General features: G+C 40.6%; 2 protein-coding genes across 4 annotated transcripts in view; both read right to left on the bottom strand.

Annotated features, from left to right (window-relative positions):
* Positions 1-10,734, bottom strand: part of LOC309366882 (kinesin-like protein KIF28) — a 28,949-nt gene extending 18,215 nt beyond the window's left edge. The window contains 8 exon segments of the mRNA XM_081905810.1: positions 743-810; positions 1,922-2,033; positions 2,595-2,749; positions 3,389-3,613; positions 4,961-4,996; positions 5,605-5,808; positions 7,091-7,282; positions 10,543-10,734. Of these exon segments, the coding sequence (XP_081761936.1) occupies positions 743-810; positions 1,922-2,033; positions 2,595-2,749; positions 3,389-3,613; positions 4,961-4,996; positions 5,605-5,808; positions 7,091-7,282; positions 10,543-10,596 (1,046 nt within the window). The 5' untranslated portion in view covers positions 10,597-10,734.
* A 479-nt stretch (positions 10,735-11,213) lies between these two features.
* The window catches only part of AHCTF1 (AT-hook containing transcription factor 1), a 51,424-nt gene continuing 50,364 nt past the window's right edge, over positions 11,214-12,273 (bottom strand). For all 3 annotated transcript variants that reach the window (XM_081905775.1, XM_081905773.1, XM_081905774.1), the window contains exon 36: positions 11,214-12,061. In XM_081905775.1, coding sequence (XP_081761901.1) covers positions 11,860-12,061 — 202 coding nt within the window. In that variant the 3' untranslated portion in view covers positions 11,214-11,859. The remainder of the gene's footprint in view (positions 12,062-12,273) is intronic.

Below are 12,273 nucleotides of genomic sequence, written 5' to 3'. Positions count from 1 at the left end.
TGACTTTACTGGAGTATAGTTCACCCCATCGAATGCATGAAACATTATTATGAGTTGCAGATAAATATACACACAGGATTGAACAAATGCCCTTAGAAATAAACGAAATGTAGAAAATTTCAGATGGTAATAATTAAATTCTTAACAGTGGCCATTCACAAAAAAGTAGTCAATCCCATATAAATCCCCTAAATGTGTTCTAGAAGTTAACTTGGTTTGGAAAAAGGAACAGGACCTCTAATTCAGGAGTATGCATTTAAAACTAACCACAGAGGCTAGGGCTTGCCAATCAGAAGGTCGGCGGTTTGAATCCCCACAAAGGGGTGAGCTTCCATTGTTCAGTCCCAGCTCCTGTCCACCTAGCAGTTCGAAAGCACATCAAAGTGCAAGTAGATAAATAGGTACCACTCCAGCGGGAAGGTAAACGGCGTTTCCATGTGCTGCTCTGGTTAGCCAGAAGCGGCTTAGTCATGCTGGCCACATGACTGTCTGCGGACAAATGCCGGTTCCCTCAGCCTATAGAGAAAGATGAGCGCCACAACCTCAGAGTTGTCCGCGACTGGACCTAATGGTCCGGGGTACCTTTACCTTTACCTAACATTTCTTGGGTGACAACAGTGGATCAGATCTTGAACAGAGTAGTGCCCACACAAATAAATAGCAGCTAATGATTATTTAATTTCTTGCTCTCCTTTGAAATCCATTCCTATCACTTCTCTTACAAGATGTGAAAACAATATACCTCTCAGCATATCGCAAAGTTGACAGCGTCTCCTCATAACACATGTCTGCTGGACTAATAGCTGCAATCTGCAAATATGTTAAAGGACAAGTTTCTTTTCAGTTATTTGTTCTATACTGCGACTAATACTAACAGAATATGAATTGGTAACTGGCAGACCTGTTAGCCGAATAAACCCCTCTCAGATAAATGTTGATAACAAAATACTGTAAACAAAAACAGATAGCAAGCCATGCTGCTCCATTGTGGGGGTGCATGGGTGGAGAACCTCCAAAATAAGAAGTAGAGAGACATTTTTAGGAACAACCAAACTAGCAAACAAAGAAAGCAGAAAGTTGTGTTATTTTATTCTTGTTAGCCGCCCTGAGCTCGGCCTCGGCTGGGGAGGGCGGGATATAAAAAAAAAATATATTATTATTATTATAAAGACTTTGTGGATTTTATTTCATGCCAATATTTGATTTGCTCCCTGTCTCCCCCTGCCCTGTTTTTCTTCACATTCAACCTAATACAGAGTTCTGAAAAACAGGAATCCTAAACACATTTTTGTGTGACATATGGGCTGGTCGTAATTGCCTTACTGCGTATTTTGGAGTTTGCATTAATGTTTCCACACAGCACCTGTGTTCCAACAATGGCTTTGACTGCACATATACAGGAGAAAGCGGTTTCACAAATCACTAATGTAGCCTTCGGTAACCTGTTGCCTTCTAGTCGTTTTGTGTTACAACTCCCATCCTTCCCAGTCAGTATGTGCTGTAGTCCAAAACATCTGGAGCTTTGCAGGTTGTTGAAGGCAGCACTAACATGACAAGACACAACAGCCTCTTTACTTCAGATGATATACCTGCCCAGATAACGGCTTAAGAGAATCTGGCTGTGAAATTCTAAATGCCTCTCAGGGATTGAAATTGGGGATAGGGGAGGATAAGATATGCAAATGCAATTCAGTAGCCAGGGCTGGGGAAATATTTCTCATTCCTAGGTGATGTAATCAGCATCCAACTCCCAAGTAGCCAGTGTCTTTTTTCAGTCTGTTTTACTGCACCCAAACAGCAAAGAACACAGAATTATGTACACCGTCTCAAATGTATTTACGGAACAAGAAACTACACATTTTCATCTTCTAGTGGGGAAAATTGCTATAATTTACCAAATTTACCCCCAAAATAGCTTTACCATAATAGTTCTGCTGTTTCCTCCCAAAGCAGATTGCAAGAGTTTTGTAAGAACTGAATCTCTATAAGGGACGTGCAATACTTTCTTCCCTACAGCAGCCTCAGCCAGGGCACTAGAAGAACAATAAATGATAGAAGGGAAAGAGGGTGAACAGGAGACTTATTTCTTTAAAATAAATCAATCATATATCTGAGTACCATATTCACTGAATATGTTGCAAAGCTAAAGAGCACAAGAGTTTCTATTTGTTACTGTTACATATGAGAATTAGTCATTTAAGGTCACTAGATGGGATGTGGGCTGATGTTCAGGAAATGCTAAAAAAAGTGGCAGTACTTAAAAAGTTTAATATCCCAAATAATACATTAAAATATTTATTTGGCAAAAACTTCCCCTAAAGGAAGTTAGCGGACAAGTGAGATTCTCTTATCTCTGAAATAAAGGCCTACTACTCAGGGAAGTTTCTAAGTTTGGATTTCTAAGACTGGAAGCTTCGTATATATATATTCACTATAAGGATTTTTTAAAAATATATCATATGTACCTGGTACTTTAAAGACTAATTAGCAAAAAGACAGGAGCCTGCCCTAAGATGCTTATCATCTAACTGAAAGTTACTATTCATGCAATACCCAAGGGATGGTTAGGTCACCTCACAAAATCTATTTTGTACCTGATAACATTTCCCAAGGTGGTCAAACTTAGATTTACACGTGACCCTTCCCTCAGCCTGTCTCCTTCGGATCCTGATGATTTTTGTCTTTCACTTCCAGCCAAGTCTACCAGATTTATAATGGATTGCTTAGTGATGTCTTCTCTAAGAAAAATCTATAAGAAGCAGAATTGGGGAAAGGAGAGAAGGGGAACTTCATCAGTGCAAGTCTTTTAAGTTCTCCTCCTCTCGACCGGCATTTGCAGAGGAGACATTACTACTGGACTCAGCACATCCAACTACAGTGCATGCTTCACAAGTTGATAGGGCTCTAACCAATCAAAGCAAAACTCTGTCGGCTCAAAACAAAATAAGTAGTATCCCAGATTTCAAAACATGCAAAACCAATTCTTGAAATTGCAAACCTAACTCAAAAAATGTTGCAAATAGTTTAGTGGTTCTGGAATCCTTCTTCCCCCAAGTCATTTTTCCCTCTCCTGTCAACCATGGCAGGGGCCTGCTTAATGTTATTGCTTAACATCCAAGCCAATGATTTTGACAATGGTATGCCACAAGCCAAGTCCACAAAGTACCGGATAGCAGCTCAACTCTCAGGTCTTGTCCGCATGTGCTAGAAACTCTTGCATGTGCCACTCTTGCCACAGGATCGCTATGCACGACCTATTAAAGCAGTCCTTTGTTTTGATGGTCTACAATATATCCATGGAAATAGCACAAACCTCACAAGGAATCCAATGCTTTAAGATCTAACTCTCTACATACATTTGGCCACACCTAAAGTGTTTTGTACATACCTGTTTGAACTGAATGGTGATGACCATGTGAGAACGACTGCTGGTGGCATTCATGCTGGTTGAAGCAGTGGTTCTTATTTTGGTACCTTGTTCCATTAGCCTCTCAATTTGTGCATAACTGTCGCAGGGCACCAGTTTCAAGCCATCTACATAGAAGCCTTGTTGTTGATCTTCCCGTAACTTGAGTCCACCCCGCTTCTTGATTTTAGAGAGCAAGTCTATAACCTTGGATTGCAAACAAAAGTGTCTTATTACAACAATTTTTTATTGAAAATAAGGGGAGTTCCTAGCAAGATTTTATATATATACACAATTGTGTATATAGTTGGGATTAATCGGCAAAAGAACAGTATATTTCAGAAGTATTTTTTAAAAATACTTGCAGTAATGCCACAAAAACACATCAAATAATCTTATTCATGGACAAAAATAATTGCACCCTTGGTACATGTAGCTAGAACACAGGCCCATTTCATGGTTTATAAAACAATAGAACTGACAAGTTGGCAGGAAATATGGATACTCCCGAGGAGTCACATGATCTGAAGTAAACATGTGCATATACATGAGAAATAAATACAGTCATATCTCGGGTTGAAGTAGCTTCAGGTTAAGCATTTTCGGGTTGCGCTCCGCGGCGACCCGGAAGTAACGGAGCGCGTAACTTCCGGGTTTTGCCACTTGCGCATGCGCAGACGCTCAAAATGACGTCACGCACATGAGCAGAAGTGGCGAATTGTGACCCACGGACGCGGGTTGCGTTCGCTTCAGGATGCGAACGGGGCTCCAGAACGGATCCCGTTCGCATCCAGAGGTACCACTGTACAATGTTTGTGCATGTACACTGCGTACGTATGATTCTCCCCACATGCTTCCAAAACTATACAGAACATTTACAATATACATATATTTAATAATAACATTCCCAATAATAGCCATCACACTTGTAGAAACTTGAATATACTCAACACTTTTCAGTTAAATGCACATGACTGAGACTTCCAGGTTGCTATAAGGTCAATTCATTACTCAGCTAACACAAGGAGATGGACAGCCTACAATGTATCCGATACAAGCCTCAGGGGATGGGGCTTGTAGATTAAAGGGGGAAATATTTTGGTTACGTATACAAGCCTGTGGAAGCAGCTATACTTGAAGAATGAGAATCCAGCAGTTTAGTATAGAAATGGTTTCTCACCTCTCACCCAAAGTGCTATTAGTCTGGCATTACTTCCCTAAATATGAGACTACAATAGTGTTGGCCCACACAACATTGAAGGTAGGCTACTTAATACAGGTGTTTTCCCTCCCCTCGCCAAAACCTGCTTCTGCAAGCAATTTATTATTAATTATTATTATTATTATTATTACCCCATCCAATCTTGAATATGCAAGATTGGTGCAGTGTCACATGACCTGGGTGTAAATGACTGGGTTTATTTTTGAAATGTTAACATCTTTCTGAACAAATTTCAAGTTCTCTGCTATTAGAAAACATCCTTTCTTGTATAGGTTCTAGGGGAGAAACACTGAAAAATAAAAGAAGGAAATAGTGTCATTCACTACAATTACCTGTTCATTGTAAATTTCCAGCATGCTAAATGTAACCTGCAGATTGAACAGCAAAATACAATAAGTCACCGTTTCTAGTATGAACAGTTGAAAAATCAATTTAGCAAAATTCAGCAGTTTCATATGTCAATCTGCATTGAGTGCACTGAACCTACTCAGCTATAGTGGTTTTTTCAACTCCCTCCACACCCAGTTTCTCTCTTCCTTATTGCATTTTATTCACACTCTTGAAACTCCCAACAGCTTGAAAAGTTGCCTTTTAAACTGATTTTTTTTCAAGAAAGATCAACTCTCAACAACAAACTAATACAGCTTATAACTTTGTGATTTCATACAAAGGCAAATGGACCCCTGACCATTAGGTCCAGTCATGGCCGGCTCTGGGGTTGCGGATTTCATACACACACCTATAATAGAAATAATGATTTTTTTGTCACTAGAATCTTTATGTGATTAATCTCTATGGGTTTAGCTACTCAGAATTGCTCCTTTTAGGGCCTAATCTGTATCATCCTTCAGCACCATGGCATAATATGTTTAGGTTTACATATATACACCCCTGAAACACAAAAACTGCAATTAATATTGCCCAAATATAGAATATGTTTTTGGCATCTACAAACTTTTACACAACTTGAACCAACCTGATATTGCTTGTTCTGCTCTTGGTTTTGAATTGTTTTAAAGAGCTCTTCACAGACCACTGGGATTATGCCTCTGTTTGCGCCATATCCAATCATGGAATAGCTCTTCCCTGAGCCAGTCTGACCATAAGCCAAGAGGGTAGCATTGTAACCTTGCCAAGCGCTGTCTAGAACTCCCTGCCCAAGGTCACGGAAAACTTCCTTCTATAATGGGGTTTAAAAAATAAATAAATCTAAGTAAGATTTATAAGAACACACAAATAAGCTATCTAGTGCACATCTACATAGGATCTTACTTGCCTGCTCCAGTGCTGCCTTAATATGCAGGCTCAGAAATGTAAGAAAAAGGGTGCAAGGTAACCGGTACGACTTTTCATGTGCATGTGAGTTAGTGCAACTATTTTGGGAAAGGTATTCACAGAAATAAGTAAAATCACAAACCAGAATATACTGTGTAATCCATGCCTAGGTTTATTAATAATCTTCAGCATAACCTATTACACAAATAACTTATCACCTTTCTTCTGGTAGTTGCAAAAAACTGGAAAGGACACAATGGAAACAGACAATTGTTTTATCTGAGAAACTACCGTAACTAATAAGAGTACAAGCCCTGAATGACATATCTGATATGGATTATTTAAAAAAAGGCACTCCTTTATAAAATATTCAAATGAACACCCTGATCGCTGGCACCCACCAAATGCACACATAGACTTAAGAGAACATTTGGTGCATTAGACTTCTGTTCTGGAGGGAGGGGAGGGGAGGGGAAGGCAGGGGAACAAATTATTTTGATAATGCTTATGTTTGTGTTTTCCTTGAAAATCAGTAAAATATTTGAAACAGAAATGTGAGGAAAATAGTCCTCAGCACCAGAATAGATGTCAATGTGTGTGTACAGTGTGCGCTATTGCACACACTTTTGTTGTTGTTGTTTAGTCGTGTCCGACTCTTCGTGACCCCATAGACCAGAGCACACCAGGCACTCCTGTCTTCTACTGCCTCCCGCAGTTTGGTCAAACTCATGCCGCTAGCTTCGAGAACACTATCCAACCATCTTGTCCTCTGTCGTCCCCTTCTCTTTGTGCCCTCCATCTTTCCCAACATCAGGGTCTTTTCCAGGGAAGCTGAGGCTCCAATACATTGCACACACTAGGAAGGACATTTTACTTCTTTTGGCGGCAGCCCCTTGGATATCATGAAGCACTGCAGGTATGGATAGGTTGGTCTTGGTGCACTGACCATATCAGATACTCCAAAAAGTTCAACAATAAGGTTCTCTAACACTGTGCTCAGAGCAACCCAAGTGCAGATGTGAAAATCTAGGCAAAGGAACTGGGTTTTTAAATTCAGAACTTTAGTTTTCTTATTGAATCTAACCTCTGCTTTACCACCCTGTGAACTGGTCCTAGCGCAGAATGAGTAGTTATGCTATTAGCATTGCATTGCGAAAGAATACATCACTGTATGAAATGCATTTTACCTGTCCCGCATATTTGCTGTTTGGCCCAGCTGAAATGAGCATGCCATCTTGGTCCTTTAAAAATCCATTGTGTGACCAATACGCCAGGTCAAAGGTAAACGTTTTTACATGGCTTGGATTCCTGGGATCATGTATGCTTGTAGTGCTGCAATTCATAGAAATCACACATCTGCTGCCTGCATTCTTCTCTCTCTATTGAAATTTAAAAATTCACATTAATATTTAAAAATTAAAATTCACTCTCAAGAGTGGTTCAACAATTAATCCCTATTTTTATTGAGCTGAGAATTGCAGCTTTGTGGGGGAAATAAGGGTCTCCTAACAACTCTCAGCATTTTTAACTACTGTTCCCAGGATTGTCTGGGGGAAGCCGTGCTTGTTTGATGTGGCATGATACTGCTTTAATGTATAGTACAGACAGGGCCTTATTCAACATTTCATCTATGCTGCACATTTCAAATGGCCATTTATAATGTATTATACACTACCAGAGTTCTTTGAAAGTGTTAGATATTCATATAACGCAGTACCTCCCATCACTATCCACATAAATACACCAAAGGGCCCTGCAACACTGCAATCCAAAACCCAGTCGGGCAGCAATGGGGCTGCCATTGTATCTCTGCTGCTCACTCTGGTACGAAGGCAGTGGAGTCTCCAACCTGGAGCTAGCACAGCAGTTGGGCCTGATGACATCAAGTGATGACTCAGCCCCTCACCTCTGGAATGCCCGGTTTCAGAGCTCCCTGCTGGCATCATTTTTACCTGTGGACAGAATGAAGAGCTCCATGCCGTCAGAATACTTTCACATCAAAGGGCAGCAGGGCAAGGCAGTGGGATGCCTCTGTCCAATCCTCCCATGATAATAGAATCATAGAATTACAGAGTTGGAAGGGACCAAGAGGGTTATCTCGTCCAATCCCCTGCAATGCCAGAATCTTTTGCCCAGTGTGGGACTTGAACCCGCAAGCCTGAGTCTCAAGCGCTACCAACTGCGCAGTTCTCAGAGAGGGGGTTTAGATGGTTTCCCAAAGAAGATTTGAGGGCAAAAAAATCTTCACATGCTAAAGCATTCAAAAATGAAACACATCACATTTATATTCCAATCTTCAAACAAATTTACTTAGAAGTTAGATATACTGACTGTAATAAGATTTATGAATGCTTGAAAATGCAAGCTTAAGCAGCAATTATGATTGCTTCTTATACTCACAATCTTTTAAGTGCTGCTAAAAAAATGAGCAATTTAGAGGAAGTTCAAGCTTAAAGCCTGCATTAAAATGTTGTGGGGTGGTGAGGGAAACACACTATCACATCCATGAGAGACCTATTCAGGAGTTCAGAATAAGGCTTAAAACTTAAACACAATCATGCCAGGAGAGTAGAAGTATGTATGAGCACAGGCTTGGAAGAAACAGTAAAGAATGGATTTTGGACATTCAGAGTTAAATATGAAATGCTTTGGTGGTATCGGTAAGGACATTTCTGCTGGAGAAGACCTTGGGATCTTTGCCTCACGTGAAAAGCTGCTTCCAGATTTGGTTGCTGATGAGAATCAAGATTAATTCAAGCTGATGCAAAGCAGAGAAAGTAGAAGTGTTGCACTGCTAGAGTGGCTAACATTTATTGGATCAGAGGTCTGAAGTCACTCTCGCACAAGCCTCTGGAGGCCACATGCTGGCAGTCACTCTGAACAGATGGCGGGCAACGGGTAGGAATATAGGAAGTGATGTCTAACCATTGGGTCTATCTAAACCCAGCATTGTCTACGCTGGCTAACAGGGTTTGTAGGGAAGGGCCAGTGTACTCATGCATATCCTCTTGCCCCTTATATCCTTACTTAAGCCTTGATCAGAATGCCTCAAGACAGATTCATATTTGTATTCAGTCTGGAAGTATCTCCATTAGTGAGTCACATTTGTCTCCTCTTTTCAAACCTTTAGGAGACTGAATTGCTCTAGGAAACTGAAGACGTTCAGTACTATGCATGCTATCAGCTGAAGTGAGGAAACCAACTGTGAGGATTGTTTTGTTTAGGGATTATTGGCTTGGCAGCAGCAGAGACATCTCTTTCCAGCTTCCACCCGCCCCACCCCCAGGCAATATCCATGTTTGTTTACCTCACTCCAGACAGCAGAGACAAGCTTTTAGAGCAGGGGTCAGCAAACATTTTCAGCAGGGGGCCAGTTCACTGTCCCTCAGACCTTGTGGGGGGCCGGACTATATGGGGGGGGGATGATCAAATTCCTATGGCCCACAAATAACCCAGAGATGCATTTTAAATAAAAGCACACATTCTACTCATGTAAAAACACTAGGCAGGCCCCACAAATAACCCAGAGGTGCATTTTAAATAAAAGGGCATGTAAAAACACGCTGATTCCTGGACCGTCCGCGGGCCAGATTTAGAAAGCGATTAGAGCCTTAGTTTGCCTACCCATGTTTTAGAAAGCCTGGCTTTGTCCTGTTGAAAAGCTGCATGACTGACAGGTGCACAACAGGTGCAAATTGGGGAAAGCTGCAGCTGTTTACACACTTGCTTGTCACACATATTTAAGAAAGCACAGAAGCCCTGGCAGAATGAAGTGGACGACTATCAGGCCTAGGGCCAAATGGATCCATTAACTGTGGCCCAAAAAGTCATGTTACTCCCCCATCCCACCCAGTCCATGCAGTAACAGCAGCCTCTTGCAAATATTAAACTGGCTTTAAAACAAAACAAACACACAAAGGCAGAGAAGGAGAGTTCAGGGTCCTCAGGAAAACTCTGGAATCAAGGGACTACGCTACAAGAGTTTCCAAGACCAAGGGCGAATCTACACTGGTTAGTTTAAACGTTAAAAATGTGTAATAAAAAATGTGACACCAGAAGGCACTGTAGAGCAGCAATCCACCGGCAATGGGAAACTGCAAAGAGAGCTATACTACTTTTCTTTTTTACAGCATTTTTACATATCAGTGTAGATCCAGCCTAACTCTAAAAAGGTTCCTTCTCCTGTTACTGTTACAGTAAGATAAGAAAAGCAACCTCAGCTAGATTCTTACTTTTATAGGAAACCTTAAGGACCTATCAAGGCCTAACATGCATACGAAGAGACATTTTCACAAACCTGCCTGAACTAGCCAGACAGGCCTACCACACCCAGAGAAAGGCACACCGTGATCCAAGCCTGATTTGCTACATGAAAGACTTACAGTAGTGTATGAAGGACTGGCAGCAGGGCAGCTGTTCCAAGCATCACTCTCCCCTCTCTTCACCCCCTGCATAGCAGATGTTTTGCCCTCTAAAAGCTGCCACAGTTACCGGAAGGGCTCCTTCCTCACTTTACCAAGTGACACTTCCACCTCTTTTCTGAAATGTAGTCCTTAGCCTTTCCCATCACCAACCACTCAGCTGCCCCATTGTGATCTTAGGCCTGATAGTTTCAGTGAAGACAAAATAAGTTACTAACCTTACTGAAAGGTCTTACACGTACTGCCACTTTCACACTGTCCGAACCGGGCATGCTTCTGCCACTTGAACTCTTCCAAGGAATTCAGAAAGAAAACAGAGTGCATCGCTCAAGTTTTCTCTTCAGGACCTTGTTTTGGAAAAAGAAAAGGGTAGAGTGGATCCTAATACAGCTGCTGCTTTGTTCCTCAATTATTTATGTGTCCACTCATTACCTGAATGTCACCTGATACATTATTTCTAAGAGGAACTCTAGGAGGTCACATTTGCCAGCAGTGTGTACTGTTTCTAAAAGAGGCAACTGAATATTGGGCATCCTATGTAAAACTTCGTTTAAAGTACTTGCCTCTTTCGGCTTCTCTCTCAATTTGAACCACAAATCTGATTCAACCTGACTCCACTTTCTCTGTGCTGCAGTGATATAGGTCAAACACTACAGGAGAATGTATATTTCCAGACCATTTTATTTTACCAAAATTGTGGGAGCATTTCTCTAGTAACCACAAAGTCTATAAAACATGCATCATTTCAAAATATCAAATTTGGGGGCAAATTTAAGGAGGTGAAATCCCTGAAAGTGTTGAGTCCCATGGTGAGTAAATCGAACATATAAATATTTCTAATGTTAGAGACTCCTGCTGATGCAGCAAATTGAAAGAACAATGAAACATCTGAGGTGAGATTTTGTTTTATAAACTGAAGAGCAGCTTTCCCAAGTTAAGACAAATACAAAAAAATATTGCACAGCTTCAATACAATTGTTTACATTCTGACTTCAATAAGGTACATGTTCAACCAGGAGTAAGGAACTTGTATGCAATGGATAACCCCCTTTACCAATTCCCAAAAGGTCAAAACATTTTCTATAAATTCTAAAACTGTCAAATTTTAATTTTCAAAAACATTGCAAGATCAAACTGTTAAAAAAGAGTAGCCTCCCATTAGAGAAGCACCAACAGTGACAAGCCATCATTAAAATCCTCTTTAATTTCTTTGCACCACACACCTCTTTTATTCTTTCTTTCTCTCTCAAAAATCTAGTGGACAATAATCGCTGTTATGTATACATTTTTATTTAACATTCCTAAAATAAGATTATTTACATATTATATAAATGTATGAAGTCTTATAAAATAGAAAACCTGCATTGACTGAAGAAATCACACTCCATACGGAGTTACTTATTGAAGACCTTTAGTTTTCTGAAATTTTACAATAATTTATATAAATTATCTTCCAAATTAATGATTTTTTCTTAATATTCCACACAATGATGACTTTACAAGCATTGGTGTACAATACACATATTTAAAAACAGTTATAGCCTCTTCTTCTGAACAATTGGCTTTGGAAAGCTAGTTATTCTCTCGTTCCTATGAAGAGTCTTACGAACAGTCTTTTCTGCTTTATCCACAGACTCCTTCTGTTTGCTTTTTGCTCCATCTACTGGCGTGCCAAAAGGAGAAATGAACTGAATTTCCATGTGTGGTGTTGACCAACTGCTATCTTTCTCTAGGACTCTGCAAGGAAGAGGAATGAGAGGTTACACTGACAAGTTATGTTTCTGTTTAGATGAATGAAGACTGAATACCGTATTTTTCGCCCCATAGGACGCACCTAGGTTTTTTTTGGGGGGGGGAGTAAAGAAAAAAAAAATTCCCCCCCAGGCGCGGGGCTGGGGTGGGGGACGCCCGAGCTTCCCCCGACCCCAGCCTCCAGAACAGGCAGCTCT

This window comes from Podarcis melisellensis, assembly GCF_964234715.1.
Source record: "Podarcis melisellensis genome assembly, chromosome: 3".
In the NCBI taxonomy this organism is placed as follows: Eukaryota; Metazoa; Chordata; class Lepidosauria; order Squamata; family Lacertidae; genus Podarcis; species Podarcis melisellensis.
Note: the sequence above shows the minus strand (reverse complement) of the source record. Positions and strands in the feature narration are given on the sequence as shown.